A 25406-nucleotide genomic window follows, 5' to 3' on the forward strand; every position below is an offset into this window, starting at 1 on the left:
CGTACCAGCGATCTGACCTGGCAGGGATCACTGGAATGTCGCTACATGGTCGCTGTTGAGCTGTCAATCAGGCAGATCTCCACAGCGACCAGCCACCAGAGACCCGTGTAACGACTGCTCCATGCACACTCAGAACCGGCGCTCGTTGCTCTCCCACCGTGAAACATGCCAACGCGTGCTGCACAGCGGGAGACCCAACGAGCAAAAAATGGTCCTGATCGTTGTCACGATCAGCGGCCTCGCAGCAGAGACCCGTTCGCTGCTGCTTGTCACACACAGCGATATCGCTGGCGAGGTCGCCGATATGTCACAAAACCTGTCACGTTTCAGCGATCTCGCTAGCGATCTCGTTATGTGTGACGGGGGCTTTAGAAAGGGAAAAATCATAGGAGAGAGCTAGCGAGGGAGCAAAGAATGATAGGAAAAGCAGAGAAAGAGGATAAGAAAAAAGGGGAGGAAGGTATATCCACAAGGTATATCTTTCTGTTTCTCAGTGCCTCCTTATATTCGTCTGTCTGTTGGAAGTCGAGCCAATAGTCCAGGTGGCCCAGAACTTCTTGTAAGTGTCATGGATCAAAGATGACAGGTCCTCCATATGCATAATACATACAGTTGGGTGATGTCACAGCATGGTGATCGGTTTTAAGGGGGGTCATGGCAGTGGCCCCCAGAGCAATCAGCCAGTTTTCACCTATCTTAAATATCGATAACTTGAGGAGTTGGTACAATGCCTATTAACTTGTTCCCGTCCTGACGGATCAGAACATCTGTGGGGAATCTGAATTATAGACAGAGAAAACCATTTTGATTTGCACACTTTATTTTGTAGAAATACATCCTCAAATATAAACAGTGGAATATCACAAAGGCTCTGCAGCCATCATACATTAAGTTATAGAATATTTATTACAGGTTATTAAATTACTATAAAATATATCCAGGACTTCATGCATATCCCCGTAGTTTAATTAAAAATAGAAAAACATCATGGATCACTGTCCTAAGAGCACTCCGCTGAAATCTGAGTCCTTCACCAGCACGAGCCAAGACTCCATTCTGTTCTCCAAAAAGAGGGACACGTATTGGCCCGCCTGCGGGGAGGAAAGCGTGGTCAGACCAAGTGATCCCAGAAAATCCTGAACTATACAGAAAGATCCTTTGAAAGGTGTATAAAGATTTGTTACGCGGTGTATCTTACAGAGATTTGGTGTTTTAAAGTACTAGCAAAATGGGTGATACTTTCTGAAATCTCATGCACTTGCAGCTTCTTTTTTTCCTTACGTATTTAACCATTTAATGTAATTTTTTCATATCTGCAGCATATCAGTTCTTTAAAGAGGTTGTCCCCTACTTTTACATTGAAGACCTATCCTAAGTACAGGCCATCAATGCAACTCTCCGCCTATTAGCTGTTCTCAGTGCTGGCGGCAGCAGGAAATGCGAAGTTCCGGAGCTGCTCCGTCTTCTGATAGCGACTGAGTACTGCACATCCATCTCCCATTTTAATCAATTGGAGGCGGATATGCAGTACCCGGCTGCGGCCGCCATCAAAAGACTGAGCAGCGCCGGGACTGAGCATTTCCAGCTGCCGCCGCCAGCATCAAGTGCAGCTGATCTGTGGGGTGTTGGACCCCAGCCGATCTTACATTGATTGCCTGTCCATAGGATAGGTAATCAATCGGTGTAAAAGTAGTGGACAACCCCTTTAAGCTTTTTGCAGTGTTTTTCACCCAGTCAAATGTATGGGGGAAAAAATACAAGTAAAAACATGAGTATTGTATACAATGATTTTCCTTCCAACACTCTGGTTTTTGATGCAGAAAAATCCACAGCAATTACACTGTGTGAACAAACCCTAAGAGTGTGTTTACACTGAGTCTTTTTGCTGCATTTTTTTGGGGTGGAAACTCCAAAATCCTACACAAAATCCTCAAAAACCTGGACTTTCCACTTTACAAGTCAGCAAAAAAGAAAACACTATGTGAACACGCTTTATTATCCTTCACAAATAAATCATTTGGGGCCTATTTTTCCAACTTTATGCATTTTCACCCATCTTGCTACTTGTGTCTTAGCTTGGCACGCCATAGCCCAGAAATTGGTGGAAATATTCTCCAGAAGGCTTTTGATCAAAGCTAGTGTATGAAACAGAGTTAAGACCACTTTACACGCTGTGATATCGGTACCGATATCGCTAGCGTGGGTACCCGCCCCCATCGTTTGTGTGACACGGGCATATCGCTGCCCGTCGCGCACAAAATCACTCACCCCCGTCACACATACCTGCATAGCGACGTCGCTGTGACCGGCGAAACGCCTCCTTTCCAAGGGGGCGGTTCGTTCGGCGTCACAGCGAAGTCACTAAGCGGCCGCCCAATCAAAGCGGAGGGGCGGAGATGAGCGAGATGAACATCCCGCCCACCTCCTTCCTTCCTCATTGCTGGCGGGACGCAGGTACGGTGATGTTCCTCGTTCCAGCGGTGTCACACATAGCGATGTGTGGTGCCGCAGGAACGACGAACAACATCGTTACTGCTGCAGCAACGATAATCGAGACTGGGGGGGATGTCACCGATTAGCGATTTTGAACGTTTTTGCAACTATTCAAAATCGCTAATAGGTGTCACATACAACGACATCGCTAATGCGGCCGGATGTGCGTGACAAAATCCGTGACCCCAACGACATTGCATTAGCGATGTCGTAGCGGGTAAAGCGGCCTTTAGGCCTTGGTCGCACAAGCGTACAAATCAGATCAGCGCTATCTAATAGCACTCGGACCAATGTTATTCAATGGGGCAGTGTGATCAAGTTTTTTTTTTTATTTTTTCCCCTCATACCAAACCGGCATGAGAAAAAAAGATTGCAGCATGCGGTGATTTGACACTTAAATCAGAAAAGAATCAACCATTCAAGTTTACAGATGCATGGAAAACATTGGGCTGTACTCTGATCAAACTCTGATGTCCGAGTGTCATGTGTCTAACCGGCCCTATGCTCTCGACTGAATCTACAGCCATCTGACCATAGCATTAGCGTACTATAGCCTTCCATGGTGACCCAATGTTGTTTTTCATGAATCTTAGAAGATCCCAGTTTTGAAGTCTTAGTGCCCCCCAAAAAAGCCCCTATATTGCACTTCTGGGGCCTGTAAAGGAGCACTCCGGGCCTGATGTAGGATTTATTTAACATTTCTTTGTCGCTCTATTGGGAGACCCAGACAATTGGGTGTATAGCTACTGCCTCCGGAGGCCACACAAAGCACTACACTTAAAAGTGTAAGGCCCCTCCCCTACTGCCTATACACCCCCCGTGGGATCACGGGCTCCTCAGTTTTCATGCTTTGTGCGAAGGAGGCTAACATCCACGCATAGCTCCACTGTTTAGTCAGCAGCAGCTGCTGACTTTGTCGGATGGAAGAAAAGAGGGCCCATACTAGGGCCCCCAGCATGCTCCCTTCTCACCCCACTTTTGTTGGCGGTGTTTGTTAAGGTTGAGGTACCCATTGCGGGTACGCAGGCTGGAGCCGACATGCTGCTTTCCTTCCCCATCCCCTTAGGGCTCTGGGTGAAGTGGGATCCTATCGGTCTCCAAGCACAGGAGACCGTGCTCCGTCCACAGCCCCTGGGAATCTGCTGGACGTGGAGATGAGTATCGTCAGGGACAGGGCCCTGCTACATTAAGGTACTCTGGGTCCCCGTACAGATCGCGCACACACACCAGCATTGCTGGGTGTGTTAGTGCGCCGGGGACAGCAGCGTGGCGCGCTGGTGCTTTACTCACTGCAGCTTTGCTGAGTGAGTTTCTGTATTAGGAACTGCCGCGCCGGCCGCTGCTGGCGGTTTTTTACACTGCGGTGCGGCTGGGACTTGTGGTGCGCCGGGGACTTCCGCGCTGGCCGTGCTTATACGACGGCCGCGCTTATAAATCGAGTCCCCGGCTTTTGCGGCCTAGTTCCGTTTCGTTCCCGCCCCCAGGCCTGCCAGTCAGGGGAAGGGCGGGACGCTGGTCAGAACGTCAGCGCCGAGGGCTGGAGTCTGCTTAGCATACTCCAACCCCCCTCACTAGGCACAGTGGGACGCTAGTTTCCCGCACTTTGTCTGGGGCACGCCCACGGCCCGCCCCTCTTCACAGGACGCCGGCAGCCATTCCTGTTTGCAGTCTGAGTGGAGAAGGGACACGAGCTCTGGGAGACCCAGGCACGGGATTCTGGCGGTCACACACCCGCTTTTCAGCGGGCGGTAAGCAGCCCTCGAGGGCTCACCCCACTAGTGCCGCAGTGTTCATTTGTACTTTATGCTTGTATGCTATACATTGCATTGTACGGTCGCTATTCTTGGCTATATACCCTCCTAGATTGCTAGACAACAGCATGTCGTCCGCAAAAAGCAAAGGGGCCAAGACACAGGCTTTCTATGCTACTTGTACCGCATGTAAGGCTGTTCTACCGGCAGGTGCCACTGACCCCCATTGTGTGCAATGTTCGGCCCCTGTAGCACTTGCTCAGCCGGGGCCTCTGCTAGAGGTGGCCCAAGGAGAACCACCTGTGAACACTGTCCAGGTGGCAGGGACGGAGTTTGCAGTTTTTGCTGATAAACTGTCGGTGACTATGTCTAAAATCCTTGAGACTTTGCAGTCCAGACCGGTAACTCAGACCATGGGCACTGTTGATTCAATGCTCCCTGGTTCCCCTCTTTTGGAACACATCCGTGCTCCGGGGGGGTCCCATGCATCCCGGGGTGATGGCTCTGACACGGACGACAGTCCCAGACAGCCTAAGCGAGCTCGCTATGAGCGACCCTCGACTTCATCACACTGGTCAGGGTCCCAGCAGGAAGGCTCTCTGTTTGATGAGACAGAGGTTGCTGATCAGGATTCTGATCCTGAGACCGCTCTCAATCTGGATACACCTGATGGGGACGCAATGGTGAATGATCTCATAGCGTCCATCAATAAAATGTTGGATATTTCTCCCACAGCTCCTCCAGTGGAGGAGTCAGCTTCACAGCAGGAGAAATTCCATTTCAGGTATCCTAAGCGTAAATTGAGTACTTTTCTGGACCACTCTGACTTTACAGAGTCAGTCCAGAAACACCACGCTTATCCAGATAAGCGTTTCTCCAAACGTCTTAAGGATACACGTTATCCCTTTCCCCCTGACGTGGTCAAAGGCTGGACCCAGTGTCCAAAGGTGGATCCCCCAATCTTCAGGCTTGCGGCTAGATCCATAGTTGCAGTGGAAGATGGGGCTTCACTTAAAGATGCCACTGACAGACAGATGGAGCTCTGGTTGAAATCCATCTATGAAGCTATCGGCGCGTCGTTTGCTCCAGCATTCGCAGCCGTATGGGCACTCCAAGCTATTTCAGCTGGTTTGGCGCAGATTGACACTGTCACACGTACATCTGTTCTGCAAGTAGCGTCCGTAACCTCTCAAATGTCTGCATTTGCGTCTTACGCTATTAATGCTGTCCTGGACTCTACAAGCCGTACGGCAGTGGCGTCCGCCAACTCCGTGGTTTTACGCAGAGCATTGTGGTTAAGGGAATGGAAGGCAGATTCTGCTTCCAAGAAGTGCTTAACCAGTTTGCCATTTTCTGGTGACAGACTGTTTGGTGAGAGATTGGATGAAATCATTAAACAGTCCAAGGGTAAGGATTCATCCTTACCTCAGCCCAGACCAAATAAACCCCAACAGAGGAAGGGACAGTCGAGGTTTCGGTCCTTTCGAGGCTCGGGCAGGTCCCAATTCTCCTCGTCCAAAAGGACTCAAAAGGATCAGAGGAGCTCAGATTCTTGGCGGGCCCAGTCACGCCCAAAGAAAGCAGCCGGAGGAACCGCTACCAAAGCGGCTTCCTCATGACTTTCGGCCTCCTCTCTCCGCATCCTCGGTCGGTAGCAGGCTCTTCCGCTTTGGCGACATTTGGCTGCCACATGTAAAGGACCGTTGGGTGAGAGACATTCTGTCTCACGGGTACAGGATAGAGTTCAGTTCTCGTCCTCCAACTCGATTCTTCAGAACTTCTCCGCCTCCCGGCCGAGCCAATGCTCTTCTGCAGGCGGTGTGCTCTTTAAAGGCAGAAGGAGTGGTGATCCCTGTTCCTCTTCAGGAGCAAGGTCACGGTTTTTACTCCAATTTGTTTGTGGTGCCAAAAAAAAAAAGGACGGGTCTTTCCGTCCTGTTCTGGACCTAAAACTGCTCAACAAGCATGTGAAAACCAGGCGGTTCCGGATGGAATCCCTCCGCTCCGTCATCGCCTCAATGTCTCAAGGAGATTTCCTAGCATCAATAGACATCAAAGATGCTTATCTCCACGTGCCGATTGCTCCAGAACACCAGCGTTTTCTACGCTTCGTTTTAGGAGACGAACACCTTCAGTTCGTAGCCCTGCCTTTCGGTCTGGCGACAGCCCCAAGGGTCTTCACCAAGGTCATGGCAGCAGTAGTAGCAGTCCTGCACTCTCAGGGTCACTCTGTGATCCCTTACTTGGACGATCTACTTGTCAAGGCACCCTCTCAAGAGGCATGCCAACACAGCCTGAACGTTGCGCTGGAGACTCTCCAGAGTTTCGGGTGGATCATCAACTTTTCAAAGTCAAATCTGACCCCAACCCAATCGATAACATACCTTGGCATGGAGTTTCATACTCTATCAGCGATAGTGATGCTTCCGCTGGACAAACAGCGTTCACTACAGACAGGGGTGCAATCTCTCCTTCAGGGCCAGTCGCATCCCTTGAGACGCCTCATGCACTTCCTGGGGAAGATGGTAGCAGCAATGGAGGCAGTCCCTTTCGCGCAGTTTCATCTGCGTCCATTACAATGGGACATTCTCCGCCAATGGGACGGGAAGTCGAAGTCCCTGGACAGGAACGTCTCCCTTTCTCAGGCGGCCAAGGATTCTCTTCAGTGGTGGCTTCTTCCCACCTCATTGTCAATAGGAAAGTCTTTCCTACCCCCATCCTGGGCGGTGGTCACAACGGACGCGAGTCTATCAGGGTGGGGAGCAGTTTTTCTCCACCACAGGGCTCAAGGTACGTGGACTCAACAAGAGTCCACACTTCAGATCAATGTTCTAGAAATCAGAGCAGTGTATCTTGCCCTACAAGCCTTCCAGCAGTGGCTAGAAGGCAAGCAGATCCGAATTCAGTCGGACAACTCCACAGCGGTGGCATACATCAACCACCAAGGAGGGACACGCAGTCGGCAAGCCTTCCAGGAAGTCCGGCGGATTCTGACGTGGGTGGAAGACACGGCATCCACCATATCCGCAGTTCACATCCCGGGCGTAGAAAACTGGGAAGCAGACTTCCTCAGTCGCCAGGGTATGGACGCAGGGGAATGGTCTCTTCACCCGGACGTGTTTCAGGAGATCTGTCGCCGCTGGGGGAGGCCGGACGTCGACCTAATGGCGTCTCGGCACAACAACAAGGTCCCAGCTTTTATGGCACGGTCTCACGATCACCGAGCTCTGGCGGCGGACGCCTTAGTTCAAGATTGGTCGCAGTTCCGGCTGCCTTATGTGTTCCCACCTCTGGCGCTGTTGCCCAGAGTGCTACGCAAGATCAGGTCCGACTACCGCCGCGCCCTCCTCGTCGCTCCAGACTGGCCAAGGAGGTCGTGGTACCCGGATCTGTGGCATCTCACGGTAGGACAACCGTGGGCAATACCAGACCGGCCAGACTTGCTGTCTCAAGGGCCGTTTTTCCATCAGAATTCTGCGGCCCTGAGCCTGACACTGTGGCCATTGAGTCCTGGATCCTAGCGTCTTCAGGACTGTCTCAAGAGGTCATTGCCACCATGAGACAGGCTAGGAAACTATCCTCTGCCAAGATCTACCACAGGACGTGGAAGATATTCTTAACTTGGTGCTCTGCTCAGGAAGTTTCTCCCTGGCCATTTGCTTTGCCTACCTTTCTTTCCTTCCTGCAATCCGGGTTGGAAAAAGGTCTGTCGCTCGGCTCCCTTAAGGGACAAGTCTCTGCGCTATCTGTATTTTTTCAGAAGCGCCTAGCACGACTTCCTCAGGTACGCACGTTCCTGCAAGGGGTTTGTCATATCGTCCCTCCTTACAAGCGGCCGTTAGAGCCCTGGGATCTGAACAGGGTTCTAATTGCTCTCCAGAAGCCGCCTTTCGAGCCTTTGAGGGATGTTTCCCTGTCTCGCCTTTCACAGAAAGTGGCCTTTCTAGTAGCGGTCACGTCTCTTCGGAGAGTGTCCGAGCTAGCAGCGCTGTCATGCAAATCTCCCTTCCTGGTGTTTCACCAGGACAAGGTGGTTCTGCGCCCGATTCCGGAGTTTCTCCCTAAGGTGGTATCCCCCTTTCATCTCAATCAGGATATCTCCTTACCTTCTTTGTGTCCTCGTCCAGTTCATCAATGTGAAAAGGATTTGCATTTGTTGGATCTGGTGAGAGCACTCAGAATCTACATTTCCCGCACGGCACCTCTGCGCCGCTCGGATGCACTCTTTGTCCTTGTCGCCGGCCAGCGTAAAGGGTTGCAGGCTTCCAAATCCACCCTGGCTCGGTGGATCAAGGAACCAATTCTTGAAGGCTACCGTTCTGCGGGGCTTCCGGTTCCATCAGGGCTGAAGGCCCATTCTACCAGAGCCGTGGGTGCGTCCTGGGCATTACGGCACCAGGCTACGGCTCAGCAAGTGTGCCAGGCGGCTACCTGGTCGAGTCTGCACACTTTTACCAAGCATTATCAGGTGCATACCTATGCTTCGGCGGACGCCAGCCTAGGTAGACAAGTCCTTCAGGCGGCGATTGCTCACCTGTAGAAAAGGGCCGTTTTTATGGCCCTATCACGAGGTATTATTTTACCCACCCAGGGATTGCTTTTGGACATCCCAATTGTCTGGGTCTCCCAATAGAGCGACAAAGAAGAAGGGAATTTTGTTTACTTACCGTAAATTCCTTTTCTTCTAGCTCTAATTGGGAGACCCAGCACCCGCCCCTGTTTTTTTGTATACACATGTTGTTCATGTTGAATGGTTTCAGTTCTCCGATATTCCTTCGGATTGAATTTGCTTAAACCAGTTTATTGGCTTTCCTCCTTCTTGCTTTTGCACTAAAACTGAGGAGCCCGTGATCCCACGGGGGGTGTATAGGCAGTAGGGGAGGGGCCTTACACTTTTAAGTGTAGTGCTTTGTGTGGCCTCCGGAGGCAGTAGCTATACACCCAATTGTCTGGGTCTCCCAATTAGAGCTAGAAGAAAAGGAATTTACGGTAAGTAAACAAAATTCCCTTCGTTGCAGTTAGAGAGCCTTCTTTGCCAAATTGCAATCTTGTGAACACCCCCTACTGAGTAAAGGGGGCTTTACAGACAACAACATCGCTAGAGAGATGTCGTTGGGGGTCACTGAATTCGTGACGCATATCCGGCCTCGTTAGCAACGTCGTTGCTTGTGAAACGCAGGAACGACCATTAACTATCTAAAATACTCACCTAATCGTTGATCGTTGACACGTCGTTCTAATCCCAAATATCGTTGCAGGACGCAGGTTGTTCGTCGTTCCTGCGGCAGCACAGATCGCTATGTGTGACACCGCAGGAACGAGGAATAACACCGTACCTGCGGCCGCCGGCAATGAGGAAGGAAGGAGGTGGGCGGGATATTCCGGCCGCTCATCTCCGCCCCTCCGCTTCTATTGGGCGGCCGCTTAGTGACACCGCTGTGACGCCGCACGATGCGCCCCCTTAGAAAGGAGGCGGTTCGCCGGTCACAGCGACGTCGCTAGGCAGGTAAGTATGTGTGACGGGTGTTAGTGATGTTGTGCGCTACGGGCAGCGATTTGCCCGTGACGCACAACCGACGGGGGCGTGTACGCTCACTAGCGATATCGCTGTATGTAAAGTGGCCTTAAGTGTCTGATAGATCCATCTGATATTTACCTGGATATACAATACACCATTCAGTGTAATTGTAGCAGCAACCTCCATGCTGGTGAAACTCCGCTTCTGCTGCAAGGACCTAGAGCAAGAAAATATTATTATTATTATTATTATATATTTCATTTACATTGAAAACCAGTATTTATATTTTGTTTTTTTACTTCTTAATTATCTAATTCACTGTTAAAACTTACAAATTCTCCTGGCAGAGAGACAGGACACACAGCTGCACACGCAGAAAACCCATCGGATCCCTGTGCTGAGAATGGTTCTGAAAATCTGCAAATAAAAAGTGCGGTAACACGATTTACATAAACAACAATTTCTACATCTTACATTTACTTTCATGTAGAGTGACAACGTGTTATTTTCAGTTTGGGGCAATTACGGTGGCCATTAGGGTAGATTTACACACAGCGGATTTGTAACAGAAATGTCGTGACTGTTCCATTCATCTAAATGAAACTTGTGGAAAAACCAAGGGTTTGTTGGATTAACAACCTCATTTTGAATGAAGGGAACTGATGTTTCTGAAATTTTTGCAACAGATCTGACGTGTGGGGTTAGCCTTTATATACAGTTAGGTCCAGAAATATTTGGACAGTGACACAAGTTTTGTTATTTTAGCTGTTTACAAAAACATGTTCAGAAATACAATTATATATATAATATGGGCTGAAAGTGCACACTCCCAGCTGCAATATGAGAGTTTTCACATCCAAATCGGAGAAAGGGTTTAGGAATCATAGCTCTGTAATGCATAGCCTCCTCTTTTTCAAGGGACCAAAAGTAATTGGACAAGGGACTCTAAGGGCTGCAATTAACTCTGAAGGTGTCTCCCTCGTTAACCTGTAAACAATGAAGTAGTTAAAAGGTCTGGGGTTGATTACAGGTGTGTGGTTTTGCATTTGGAAGCTGTTGCTGTGACCAGACAACATGCGGTCTAAGGAACTCTCAATTGAGGTGAAGCAGAACATCCTGAGGCTGAAAAAAAAAGAAAAAATTCATCAGAGAGATAGCAGACATGCTTGGAGTAGCAAAATCAACAGTCGGGTACATTCTGAGAAAAAAGGAATTGACTGGTGAGCTTGGGAACTCAAAAAGGCCTGGGCGTCCACGGATGACAAAAGTGGTGGATGATCGCCGCATACTTTCTTTGGTGAAGAAGAACCCGTTCACAACATCAACTAAAGTCCAGAACACTCTCAGTGAAGTAGGTGTATCTGTCTCTAAGTCAACAGTAAAGAGAAGACTCCATGAAAGTAAATACAAAGGGTTCACATCTAGATGCAAACCATTCATCAATTCCAAAAATAGACAGGCCAGAGTTAAATTTGCTGAAAAACACCTCATGAAGCCAGCTCAGTTCTGGAAAAGTATTCTATGGACAGATGAGACAAAGATCAACCTGTACCAGAATGATGGGAAGAAAAAAGTTTGGAGAAGAAAGGGAACGGCACATGATCCAAGGCACACCACATCCTCTGTAAAACATGGTGGAGGCAACGTGATGGCATGGGCATGCATGGCTTTCAATGGCACTGGGTCACTTGTGTTTATTGATGACATAACAGCAGACAAGAGTAGCCGGATGAATTCTGAAGTGTACCGGGATATACTTTCAGCCCAGATTCAGCCAAATGCCGCAAAGTTGATCGGACGGCGCTTCATAGTACAGATGGACAATGACCCCAAGCATACAGCCAAAGCTACCCAGGAGTTCATGAGTGCTAAAAAGTGGAACATTCTACAATGGCCAAGTCAATCACCAGATCTTAACCCAATTGAGCATGCATTTCACTTGCTCAAATCCAGACTTAAGACGGAAAGACCCACAAACAAGCAAGACCTGAAGGCTGCGGCTGTAAAGTCCTACCAAAGCATTAAGAAGGAGGAAACCCAGCGTTTGGTGATGTCCATGGGTTCCAGACTTAAGGCAGTGATTGCCTCCAAAGGATTCGCAACAAAATATTGAAAATAAAAATATTTTGTTTGGGTTTGGTTTATTTGTCCAATTACTTTTGACCTCCTAAAATGTGGAGTGTTTGTAAAGAAATGTGTACAATTCCTACAATTTCTATCACATATTTTTGTTCAAACCTTCAAATTAAACGTTACAATCTGCACTTGAATTCTGTTGTAGAGGTTTCATTTCAAATCCAATGTGGTGGCATGCAGAGCCCAACTCGCGAAAATTGTGTCACTGTCCAAATATTTCTGGACCTAACTGTAGATGTCTGTCAGCATTAAATGACTGTTCAAACCAAGCACAGATGCACGTTGCAACCTTGGTTTGGCCAAACAGTTCAATGCATTCTTGTTATTTGTTTCTTATCTGCCCCCCCCCCCCCTTTACTTGGTTGGCAGCTCTGGCTTTATATATAGAGGAAATCATACATATATGGAAGACAAGCTGGTGGGAAGGTGCAGTGCACGATTTGGCTGTGCCATGGGTGTGTTGAGTGACTGTGAGCACAAAATGACTGTTCAAACCAAGCAAAGATTCCCCTTAAATGGCCAATCTGCCTATTTTAGCCACTTCCCGACGTGAAGTAATAGTGCATCACGTCAAGTGCACGTATATGGAGGGAGCTGAGGAGCTGAGTCTGCGCTATACCAGGAGATGCCAACTATGTTAGACAGCGGACATTTTCTGTAACCGCTGCTTGCCCTGATCACTGCTGTCTGAGCATTTAAATGCATCTGTCAATCACTGACAGCACTACTTATTAGACGCCATTTTACCTTAATAATTATATAGAAAAAATGAGTGCACGTTCAAGTCCCCCTAAGGGGACAATAAAGTGAAGTTAAAAATTCTAATTCTACATATCTCAAAATTCTTTATTAACCGTCCTTTTAATAATAAAGAAAACATTTAAAAAATGTGCATATTCGGTATTGCTGTTTGTAAAAGTCTGATGTATCATTTATTTATGTACCCCCTAATCTAATATATAAAGCTAAGTGCATGTGTGTTGTGTGTGTGTCCATTGCATTTACAATCATGAAATTTTACACAGCTGCCTCATGTGACTCAGGGAACATCATAGACTATGTTTTGAGGGGGAAAATTTAACCCCGCGCTTTACAGTTCGCCAGAAAATCTGCTTAAAGTCAATGGAGCTGGGAGCTACAGGTCATTAATAGGAGCTGTGATTGGTTGCTATAGGCAACAAAGGTCATTCTCAGTATAAGAAGCTTATGTGTGAGGTAATATGATTTCTGTGAGGAGACAGATAGAGACAGACAGACAGAGAAACAGAGATAGACACAGAGAGGGACAGACAGAGAGAGAGGTGGATAGAGACAGACAGACGGATAGAAAGAGAGAGACAGAGAGGACACAGACAGAGAGGGAAACAGACAGACACTATCCCGGGCAATGCCTGGTTCTACAGCTAGTATTTTCAATAAAAATAAACCCTTATACAGCAATAGAAAAATGAAAAAGTAACGACTGTTGGATGAATGGGAGGGATTAGGAAGACACCAAAAGGAGAAAATGCCCAGTTACACAGTAGATGTTCTGGTTGTAACAAGTAATCTAGGCAAGGTGTATATGATGACTACTTAGATATTTTTTCATTTTAATTGTTTTTTGGGGGTTGAGGTGGTGTATAATATCTGAGACCAGAACAGAGGGACTTTGATCACCATTTGATTAGGGCGATGTCTGACCTCTGCTGTCCTATTCTATTCAATGATGGAAATGGCACAATGCACCACTTCACTATTTCAAGCAGTTGCGTAGAGATTGAATGAGCAGGCGGCACGATCGGTGGGAGCCTCAGCAGCTGTACCCACACAATGCAGCCTCCTATTCAATATCCCTCTAAGGATGTCTATGTCCAGAAAATACATAGAATATGCAGATCATGCTATATTAAGGAATTTTTCTCATATAAGCGAAGACCTATGCACAAGCCATTGTGTGGATATTGTCTATACAATAGCACACAAGGTTCCATATTGCGGACCCATAGACATTACGTAGGTAGCACTATGGTGTCGTTCTCTAATAGAAGAATGCTTCTAAAGGAGGATACCGCTATATGTCATGCGTTTAAAGTCGCCATATTTTCTTTCTCGTGGATTTCGTATTCAATCGGTTCAGTATGGCCGCTGTATTATGGATCTGTAATATGGTCGTGTACACGAGGCCTCAGGAGTTAATTATTAATCAGCTGTCTGTCACCACGGACATCATTACTCCAGCGTGATGTTCTTTCCTGTTCTGTCACTCACCAATCTGGAGTCTTGCGTAGAAGGCATAGAGTCCGGTGAATGGAGCCGTATACCGGCCACTGGTTAAGTTCAGGCCAGCGCCTCTGTAAAATGATCCTTCTAAAAGAGGCTGCAAACAGACATGTTATTGTGTGAGAGCGTTGTAAGGGGATCACGAAGGATGGCTTTGTAAGAATATTTTTAGTCTAAGGGCCCATTGTGGAACAAGCACTTGGTCTACAGCAGCTCTCAGTATAGTGATAGGAAAGTATGGGAGGGGAGTAACAAGGCCGGGAAGGGCTGTCCAGAGAAATGCTCCAAAAACGCCCCTCGGATTGTGCTAGCGTGGACAGGTAAGGCTACTTTCACACATCCGGTTTTTGCTCTGCTGCACAATACGGCGCTCTGCAGAAAAACCGCAACCGTTTTTTTTGCATAGACTTACATTAGTGCCTTATTGTGCCGCATGGGCTTGCGTTCAGTCCGGTTTTTGCCGCATGCGGCAGATTTAGCCGATGCCGTGGCTGGATGGAACGTTGCCTGCAACGTTTTTTGCTCCGGCAAAAAAAACGCATAACGCCGCATCCGGCCGCTGCGGCGCATTTTTCAATGCATGCCTATGGATGCCGGATGCGGCGCGATGCGGAAAAAAACGCATCCGGCCGCCGCATGCGGTTTCTTCCACTGCGCATGCTCAGTAGCGTGCCGCAACCAGAAAAAAACGGACGGGCCGCATGTAAAAACTTATGCAAAGGATGCGGTGTTTTCGCTGCATCCGTTGCATAGGTTTCACAGCCGGATTGAGCCGCAGTGCTCAAACCGGATGTGTGAAAGCAGCCTAATTTTATTTTCTTGTGGGATGTAATGACATTTCTTGTGGCGGATAGATGGCCGGTGGACAAGAAGACACTTTCTTTTGCTCCTTTTACTCATAAAGGGGTATTCCCATCTCCAAGATCCTATCCCAATATGTAGTAGGCGTAATAACAATATTAGCAAATACCTCCAATTAGAAATGTAGTATTGCTCTCTTGATTAGCTATGTCTCTTCCCTCATGTGCAGGGCATTACAGTAGCTTAGGTATCCATGGTTACGAACATGGAGAGCTGTCACTATATGAGTAGTCATAAACATGGATACCTAAGCTGCAATGCCCTGCACATGAGGGAAGAGACGTAGCTGATCAGGAGAACTATACTACATTTCTAATTGGAGGTATTTGCAATTATTATTTTTACACCTACTACATATTGAAATAGGATCATGGAGATGGGAATACCTATTTAAGCTAGAGCGCAACTGTGGCAAAGTCATGTAGCCGGAGATCACTGTATGGAACTGCTACATCACAGCATAGTGCAAGTAAATGGGGGCGCATTGTAACCTGTAATATACCATTACAATCAAGCTGCAAAAATCCAACTTCTTTAGACTCCTTGTAACTGGCCTGTCACTGTACCTCACAGGTCACCATGCAACCCCGTTAACTTGCATTATGCTGCGACGTAGCAGCGGCATATACCATTTTTTTGTTGTGTGGCCAAAGTCGCGGTATAGCCTCAGCCTTAAAGGGACTCTATCAGCACAGGATGACTGTGTACACCAAGCACAGGCGCTCGTGTATCATGGTGGGGACAATCATTTAAATTCATCTTTCTACCTACTTGTTTTCCCTCAATTTCCACCCTTCCTTCTGTGATTGACATCTCTGGCTGAAGAGAGCAGAGAAGAGAGGAGATTAGCCCCGCCATGATGCACCGAGCACCTGTACTTGGTGTGAACAGTCATCCTGTGCTGACAGAGTCCCTTTAATCTGCAGAACTTGTTCCACAATAGGGTTAAAAAGGTCATGGTCTGGAAGTGATATGAATTGCAGGTTTGGGGGGGTTATCGTTCATCTACTCACCCGCTGGTAATTTTGAAGTTCCTTCATCTCTCCGGATTCCACCAGAATATCACTGACTGTCCTGCAGGTAAAGGCTGCCAGCACTTTTGCAGGGAGCATAGTTGGAAGACTACCATGAAGATGTTCCCCGTCCTTCTGTTTCACTAGAACATCTGTCAGGAAGTAACATTTTGTATTTTATATCTGGAGTAATTAAAGGGATAATAATTCTATCCTGAAACATTTCTAAGGGTGGCTTTACACGCTACGATTTCGCTACAGCGATCTCGTTGGAGTCACGGATTTTGTGACGCACATCCGGCCGCTGTAGCGATCTCGTTGTGTGTGACTCCTAGGAGCGATTTTGGATCGTTGCAAAAACGTCCAAAATCGCTCCTCGTTGACATGGGGGTCCTCTCCCAATTATCGCTGCTGTCGCTTGGGAAAAGTTGATCCTCGTCCCTGCGGCAGCACACATCGCTACGTGTGACGCCGCAGGAACGAGGAACCTCTCCTTACCTGCCACACGCCAGCAATGAGGAAGGAAGAAGGTGGGCGGGATGTTTGTCCCGCTCATCTCCGCCCCTCCGCTTTGATTGGGCGGCCGCTTAGTGACGTCGCTGTGACGCCGAGCGAACCGCCCCCTTAGAAAGGAGGCGGTTCGCCAGTCACAGTGACGTCGCCGAGCAGGTAAGTACGTGTGACTGCCGTAGCGATAATGTTCACTACGGCAGCGATCTTCACATATCGGCATAACAATAGGGGCGGGTGCTATCACGCTCGCCATCGCTAGCATCGGCTAGCGATGTCGCAGCGTGTAAAGCCCGCTTAATACACCTTGTATATTAAATATCAGGGTCTCTGCTTCCTGTCATTAAAGGGGTTTTCCCACAAAGTTAATTTAAATTAACTTTAAATCAATAGATCTTGGAATAATAATAAGTTCCACATTTTGATGTGTTTAACAAAAAACATTCCTGTGCTGAGATAATCTTATATATGTGCCTCTGCTATGTACTGTGTAATGGCCGTGTCTGACTGTACAGGGACATGGTCTGATCATACCACATTTCCTGGGCTGGGAAGATAGTAATAAAGTATACAAACATTTCAGTAGGTGATCGCAAATTATTCTTTCTTGGAGGTAAAACATTTTACCTCACAAAAAGAATCAGCTGTGATCCCATGCTGTAATGAGGGGCATCGGGCAACTACGGTAATTTATATTCAACTAAGATCTTTTTTTGCAATAGTTTCCATTGGTTATTCCAGTTTCTCACTCACTCTAGTATATCAGTGGGTAAATTAGCTTACTATAGAATAGTTACCAGCGTGTATGGGTACATTTATACAAACAGACTGCAGCAGATAAATGGCCGCTAAGGCTACATTCACACTTCCGTTGTTTTAAATCCGTCAGGTCTGTCATTGCGACGCAACGATGTATTCGTCGTTTTTTAGATGTCAACTGACGCAACGGATGTGTTATTTCACAGGATTCCGTTCACAGGAATCCTGTGAAAAAACTGATCCGTCACGTCCGTTACATCCGCTGTGTGTCCGTTTTTTGAGGGATCCGTCGTGATCCGTTTGTGTTTGGGACAGCCCAATGGGTGTGCCAAATATGCTGGGCATGCTCAGTAGAGTATGACGGAATCCAGCACTGGATTCCGTCGTGTGACGGATTACGGCGGAATCCAGCACCATAGACAGCCTTTATAGCTCTTGACAGATTGCGACAGAATCCTGTGGAGTGCGTTTTTGCCGCTCCAAAAAATTTTACATTGTGTGTTCATACCGCCCGATGGTCAGTCATTCCACGACTGATCCGTTGCGCGGCAGATGCAACGCAAGGCCATCCGTCGTTATTAAAAGTCTATGGGGAAAAAACAGATTCCTGCAAAATATTTTGACTGATGACTGATGCAAAACAACGGAAGTGTGAAAGTAGCCTAATCGGCTGTATTTAATTTGATGAGCCAAACCAAAATTCTACAGTTCATGCATCTAGCAATGGTTAATATGATTGTTCTGTATCCAAAAACTATGGAGATATCTGCAGCACATTCAGCAAAAGAAAAAATCCAGCATCGTATACGGAGATATAAAGATAAAACTTGAAATTTAGGCTATGTGCGCACGTTGCGTAATTACATGCAGTTACGCTGCGCTTTGTAGCGCAGCGTAACTGCATGCGTCCTGCGTCCCCTGCATAATCTATGGAGATTGTGCAGGGGCCGTGCGCACATGGCGTCTTAGAGCGCAGCGCTTCTGCTGCTGCCCGAAGCGCGCGTTCTAAGAAGTGACATGTCACTTCTTCTGTGCGCTTTGCCGGCAGCTCCTGCTCTGTCTATGGCAGGAGCTGCATGCAGAGCGCACGTTCTCTGCCGGCACCATGCACTTCAGAACGGAGCTTTTCAGCTGCGCTCTGAAGCGCACCTTTTAGGTGCGGTGCAGAGTGCACACGTGCGCACATAGCCTTATTTGGATCCGTTAAAAACATAAGTACAGTGAGGAACACAGGGACACAAGGTGAACAGGTGCTACCTACGCGTTTCGACCTTGCGGTCTTATTCATGGAATGTATAGTATCTATAAAGCAAGTTATTTAAAGACATACAATTAGACGTCATAGGTATGCGCGTGCTGATTGATTGATTAGAAAACTAGGGAGGTATACAACCTTTTCAGATTTTATAACAAACACCACATGAAAAGTGAAGTGAATATAAAAACAGAGATAGAAATGTAAAAGGTGCAAAATGCTACATACAAAATACACAGACTGGTGAAAATATAAATAAAAATACATACAAAGATATGTATGTATTTGGTCTGAACCAAACAAACAAATGGCCTGAACACTCGGCAAGATCTTATTATTCAGTATACCTAATTTTTGGATCATCCCTGTACATCCGACGTATCAACTATTTCCACATCGATTATAATATAAAAATCAATATTAACAGAAGAGAACATGCGCTGTTTTATGTACATGTATTGTTACATCAAATCTCATGATTAAAAATTGTTGCCTCTATTTTTTCTATTTTTTCCATCTTTCCCAGCATCCATTCTATTTTTTTCCATGACTCTCACCAGTTATCATTTTCTAGATTCAGTAAGATTACATCTTCTTACACAGTCTTCCCATCTTTAAATATGGAAATAACATGACATAACCATTTGTTTGTTTGGTTCAGACCAAATACATACATATCTTTGTATGTATTTTTATTTATATTTTCACCAGTCTGTGTTTTTTGTATGTAGCATTTTGCACCTTTTATATTTATATCTCTGTTTTTATATTCACTTCACTTATCATGTGGTGTTTGTTATAAAATCTGAAAAGGTTGTATACCTCCCTAGTTTTCTAATCAATCAATCAGCACGCGCATACCTATGACATCCAATTGTATGTCTTTAAATAACTTGCTTTAGAGATACTATACATTCCATGAATAAGACCGCAAGGTCGAAACGCGTAGGTAGCACCTGTTCACCTTGTGTCCCTGTGTTCCTCACTGTACTTACGTTTTTAACGGATCCAAATAAATCTCAAGTTTTATCTTTATATCTCCATATACGATGCTGGATTTTTTCTTTTGCTGAATGTGCTCTCCGCCCGGGCCAGGGCGCTTCCGTGCATCGGTGGTGGTTTCCTGGAGTGAAGAGGGGTGAGCTGAATATATTCTTATTCATATCTGCAGCACATCCCATTTCTGATGCTTTGCTCGTTCCTTGGGTGTTTGGTGCCATTTTTAGGTAATCATTTGTTGATTACGTGTCCTTCTAAATCGACCATTTCAGATATAGAGAATTTAGATGGGAGCTGCACTATGACAAAAACTGATAAATGCCGGCAATCTCTGCCCAGATCTGCGGAATATGGTAGTGCTACCTAAACAACCATAATGAATAATAACAATACTGAAAACAGAAATAATAAAAAATGGGGGAATTTAAATTGGTGATTTCATAGAAATGGTTAGAACTATCAGTTATGGATGAAAATGTAACCTGTTGGGTTTGCGTATACATTGTAGTGAATGTTTTAGATAATTCATATGGAGTGACCAGCGGATCCACACGGATTGACCCCATAAGAATTCAATCAAGTTACTCTTAAGTTGAATTAGTGACAATAACATAAATGTTGTTTTTTATTTATTTTTTGATCTCTTAAAAGTTGTTGGAATACTTGTGGATTCATGCAGGATTATCTGCAATGTGTGAAGATGGTATCTCATATGTGTGTTTACTGCTGCAAAACTAGATAAAATAGGACTTGTATAATATATGGCTCAGCTATATCAGCTATTCTATGTAAAGGTGGTGTCACACACAGCGACAACGACATCGCTGCTACGTCACCATTTTCTGTGACGTTGCAGCGACGTCCCGTCGCTGTCGCTGTGTGTGACATCCATCAACGACCTGGCCCCTGCTGTGAGGTCGTTGGTTGTTGCTGAATGTTGTGCTTCATTTTTTGGTCGTCGCTCTCCCGCTGTGAAGCACACATCGCTGTGTGTGACAGCGAGAGAGCGACGAAATGAAGCGAGCAGGGAGCAGGAGCCGGCGTCTGGCAGCTGCGGAAAGCTGTAACCACTGTAAACATCGGGTAACCAAGGGAAGACCTTTCCCTGGTTACCCGATATTTACCTTCGTTACCAGCCTCCGCCGCTCTTGCTGCTAGTGCCGGCTCCTGCTCTGTGCACATGTAGCTGCAGTACGCATCAGGTTAATTAACCCTATGTATACTGTAGCTAGGAGAGCAAGGAGCCAGCGCTAAGCAGTGTGCGCGGCTCCCTGCTCTCTGCACATGTAGCGACGTTATGATCGCTGCTGCGTCACTGTTTTTGACAGCTAAGCAGCGATCATAACAGCAACTTACAAGGTCGCTGTTACGTCACAGAAAATGGTGACGTAACAGCGATATCGTTGTCGCTGTCGCTATGTGTGAACCCAGCTTTAGGAGAGTTTGATGAAAGAAGATGATATATTACTGTAAGGGCTCATGAATCGGGTGTGTGATATGGCTGTGTGGCACCTAATATACTGTAATCCCTAAAAGTATGTCCCTATGTCGTTATATGCTATGTACAGTCATAAGCTGTCACTTTGTAACAGTTTTACCCATGTTTTACTTACCGCTCAAGAGCTGAAGGAATTGAGAAAGTTTCTTCTCTCTGGAAATATGATTGATGGGATGACTCTGATGCCGTGAAGGTGCCGGAGGACCAATGGGGCCGGGGTGATGATTCTGAGAGCAAACAAGAATTTTATTTTGAAAAAGTTTAATTCTGGTCTACAATAATACCAAAACTTCAGCATAGGATACACAGTGCTGTAACGTGATATGGCACAAGCCCAGAAGGAAAGTCCCAATCGGGTCAACATTTTATTTTACTATGTATAGAAATGGTACGTTCATCAGCACATTGATTTATGTGAGGGGGACCAACATTTCAGTCTCATTCAATTTTAGTCCCATTTGGACCTTGGGGGGGCTGTCAGTTGGAGGGAGCTATGTCCTACTGACAGGCGCTATGCACCCGTAACAAAGATCTGAATAAGAGCGAAACGTTGGCCCCCCTCACATGAATCAATATGTTGATGAACATTGCATTTATTTGCATTCAAATTTTATGTACTCAGTTTCCCTTCTGAAGTTTATGGTTGATACTTATCATTGAGCCACAATAATCTGCCGTTGTGTGCCTACCTTATTACATTACATTTTATTTTGGGCTTTCTGCTTGAAGATCGAGAAACCTTTAATAATCCAGATTATTTAAAGCTCTGCTGCCTATTAGGTCCTAATGGTTTATAAAAGGAGTCATCTTCTCTCTGAACACATTGCACCAATATTTTACTTAAAAGTGACTATTGAGCAAAAATCGACTACCACAGAAACCAAAATGTTCTAACGTTAGTCTAAAATGCCAAATATGTATGTTTGACTTTGGGTCATTGTCACAAATATTTCTTGACTATGGGGCATGTATGTACCATTCACTTCCATAGGGAAAGTTTACATACACAACCCATGAATCACAATAGCACGGTTTTGGGGATAAAATAAATACTTTTTTCTATTCTAATGTACCATTCCAATGAAATAGAAATCACATGAGCATAAATACAAAAGAAATAGACATAATATATCTTACTCGCAAGGAGTCATCATGGCCCCTTCTTTTATTTTTTGCCTCACGGTCAGAGTTCTTGAGAAAGAACAGCCAGGAGTACTTGGGCGACAGCTTGGAGGTTTGTGCTCCTGTCCCTCTCCGCGATATCTTCTCTGCTGTATTGTCTGTCTTTTGTGGAGGTGTAAGCGCAGGAATCTCCAGTGACGGGAGAACTGTGACAGTCGTATCCTACAAAAGAGAAAAAATATTCCAATATTGCTTTATCTTCCACAAAATCTCCATTTAATAATTTTTCCATCCATTTGTTATATATTGGAAGCACTGGTGTTTGATTTTGTAGATATTCTGCCTTATAGGGTATATCATTTACTTTCCAAAAGTAAAATAACAATTTGGGTGGTCAACCCATAAATAAATTGTCTTTACCTATGGAGGTGAGACTGATAGTAGCGATGATGCAATGAATATTGACAAACTTATTTTACTCACTTATATAACAGCACTTTACAGACTTCATCATCACTGTCCCTTTTGGGGCTCATAATCCAGTATGTCTATGGAGTGTGCGAGGAAACCAGAGAACCCGGAGGAAACCCACAAAGACACAGGGAGGATATACAAACTCCTTGCACATGTTGTCCTTGGGGGGATTTAAGTGCCAGACCCCAGCAGTACAAGCCTACTGTGTTGCATTTGTTTTTAGTTAAAGGGAACCTGTCAGGTGCAATATGCACGCAGAACCACGAGCAGTTCTGGGTGCATACTGCTAATCCCTGCCTAACCGTCCCTGTATCTAGTAGTAAACATATTTCTAAAGATCCTATATAATATGCTAATGAGTATAGGGACTAGTCATAAGGGCGTTACTTCCGCTGACTAGTCGGCCCTTTTTCTCATGTTAGTACGCCCACAGTGGCGTGCTAGCATGCTATTCAATGCCCATTGCTTAGTGTCATTAGCAGTGAAGGGCATACCGGTGTCTGTTGTCATCGCATCAGACACCAGGCAGTGCACATGATTAGAATGCCCCGCACTTCTAGTCATGCGCACTATGAAGCCAGGTGTACGCGTCCAGGCTTCAGAGAGGTCTAATGTGCATGACCGGAAGTGTCGGGACGTTTGGACATGCGCACTGCCCGGCGTTTGATGCGGTGACAACGGACTCCGGTACGTGCGTCAAAGCTGATGATGCTTGGTAATGGGCATTGAATAGCATGTTAGCACGCCCCTGTGGGCGTGCTAACATGCTAAAAGGGTGGACTAGTCGGGGGAAGTAATGCCCTTATGACTAGTCCCTGCACTCATTAGCATATCATAAAGTATCTTTAGAAATATATTTTCTAAAGATATCTATGTATGTTACTAGATACAGGGACAGTCAGGCAGGGATTAGAAATATGCATCCAGAACTGCTCGTGGTTCTGGGTGCATATTGCACCTGACAGATTCCCTTTAAAGCCCACTTCCACCTAGATATTTGATGCCATCTCCTTCACATAATGCCGGTTCTCCATTACCAGCTGGTACAGAGAACAAGGGGTGTAGTCAGTGTCTGTCCAACCTCTGACTTGTTCGTTAAAGCCAGATGTTCCTGAGCGTCTGTGTGGAGAGATTGTGGTCATCACACCTTCTCTCTAACCATGTGATGCTCACCAAAAATCTTTTTAACACGTTTGACAGATCCGGATAAAACAAATCTCAATCTTTTACTGGTGTATCTAATGTACATGTAAATGCTTTAGGATAATCAGCTGAAACATAAATGGATTTAAAAAGAAATACCATAGTATTCTATCTCCCAAAATTCTTATAAAATAGCAGAAACAATAAATGTTCATAGAACTTGAAATAAGTTACTTTATTGCCTCATTTAAGATTTCCATTTTTTAAACTAACCTCTTAAATTACATGGATAATGGTGGATGATGATGGGATTTAATCACGTTGGGCGTACGTACCACCACTGGTAATTTATAATACATTTAGATATACAGCCCCTACTAATAATCAACTTAGTGAGTTACAATAGACCATTACTATATCGCTAAAAAATAAGAGATCATTCCTAATTATGGACCTCAAGACCTCAGGGTGGTTATCCAGATAGAACCATTCATGAGCCATAGGAAACTATCAAATTCACTATGTAGCTTCACCTTCTTGTTATAGCTTACATCACACAGATTCAAGTATTAATTTTATAGTGCTGAAAATATGCAAAAGACCTACCTCAAATTTAGATCCTTTGTTTTTATGTGTACAGGCAGGACAGGCGCTGAGAAGAACCAGAAGAACCCCCATACTAATGGTCATGAGCACGCAGCGTAGGGGGACCGGCTTTCCATCTGCATTCATAGTATATGTTACTTGCAATTACAGCCAGTTGATAAATTAGTAATATCAGAGATCAAAAATAATAAGTCCACGTACAAGGGTCCTTCACAAGACCTCACCTTGATGCTCCCGCTCTACACTATTTTATGTAAAAACACTATGTCAAATACTTTTATGAAATTATTGAAAAGATACAAATATGATCTTAGTCTTCAGCCATGCCAACTGGTGGTCTCCACAAAAGAAACAATACCCCCCAAAAAAAGTTTCTACACTGCTGCTGTATGAGGTCTATGTTGTCCCCCGTGCTGCTGTCTCCTCTGTGGCAGTATCTCCTTCTTGTGGCTGTCTTGTCCTCTCAGTTTAGATAACAGTACCCAACGCCCCACACGCACAGATATTAAGAAACTCAGAGCGTCTTGTGTGCTTGTTCCAAGAATCAGAGTTAGAAGAAACCTGAGTGAGTGTAAAGTTTAGAGATGCCGTCAGGAGGGATACATGGCTCTTAATTCCATTTGGGCTCTTGATGACCCTCAAATTTATGCATTCAGTATTTGCTTGTGACCAGTGTTCCTGCAGTTGTGTACTTTAAGAGGAAGCGGTTGTAATAGGACTCATTTTGTGGAGTCCCATAAGAGAATCATCTTCTTAATATTACCCTGTACTTTGTATTTATCAGGATATTTTCTTACACTTCAGTGCATGAATTCAATAACGCATAGATGCTGCTATGCAGATGTTCTCATCACTCGTGGTTATGAGTTTTGGAAAATATGGTCCTGGCTTAGAAATAGTGTCTCTCCTGTGAAGCAACATTTTTACTGTAGAAAGGCCAAAATGTCTACTGTGTCCAAACGACTCCTTCATCAGAACTAATAAACACAGGTGTACAACAGGATGC

At 45.7% G+C, this 25406-nt stretch overlaps 1 protein-coding gene across 1 annotated transcript; it reads right to left on the reverse strand.

The window, feature by feature from the left end:
- Positions 1 to 817: 817 nt before the first annotated feature.
- On the reverse strand, positions 818 to 24871 carry ERFE (erythroferrone). Its single transcript, XM_075338651.1, has 8 exons — positions 24401 to 24871; positions 22193 to 22399; positions 21171 to 21282; positions 16035 to 16186; positions 14149 to 14257; positions 10095 to 10179; positions 9901 to 9979; positions 818 to 1091 (listed from the first exon to the last, which is right to left on the reverse strand). The coding sequence occupies exons 1-8, from the start codon at positions 24524 to 24526 to the stop codon at positions 993 to 995; spliced, it is 969 nt and encodes a 322-aa protein (XP_075194766.1). The 5' UTR covers positions 24527 to 24871; the 3' UTR covers positions 818 to 992.
- Positions 24872 to 25406: the final 535 nt, after the last annotated feature.

This window comes from Anomaloglossus baeobatrachus, chromosome 3, assembly GCF_048569485.1.
Source record: "Anomaloglossus baeobatrachus isolate aAnoBae1 chromosome 3, aAnoBae1.hap1, whole genome shotgun sequence".
Taxonomy (NCBI): Eukaryota; Metazoa; Chordata; class Amphibia; order Anura; family Aromobatidae; genus Anomaloglossus; species Anomaloglossus baeobatrachus.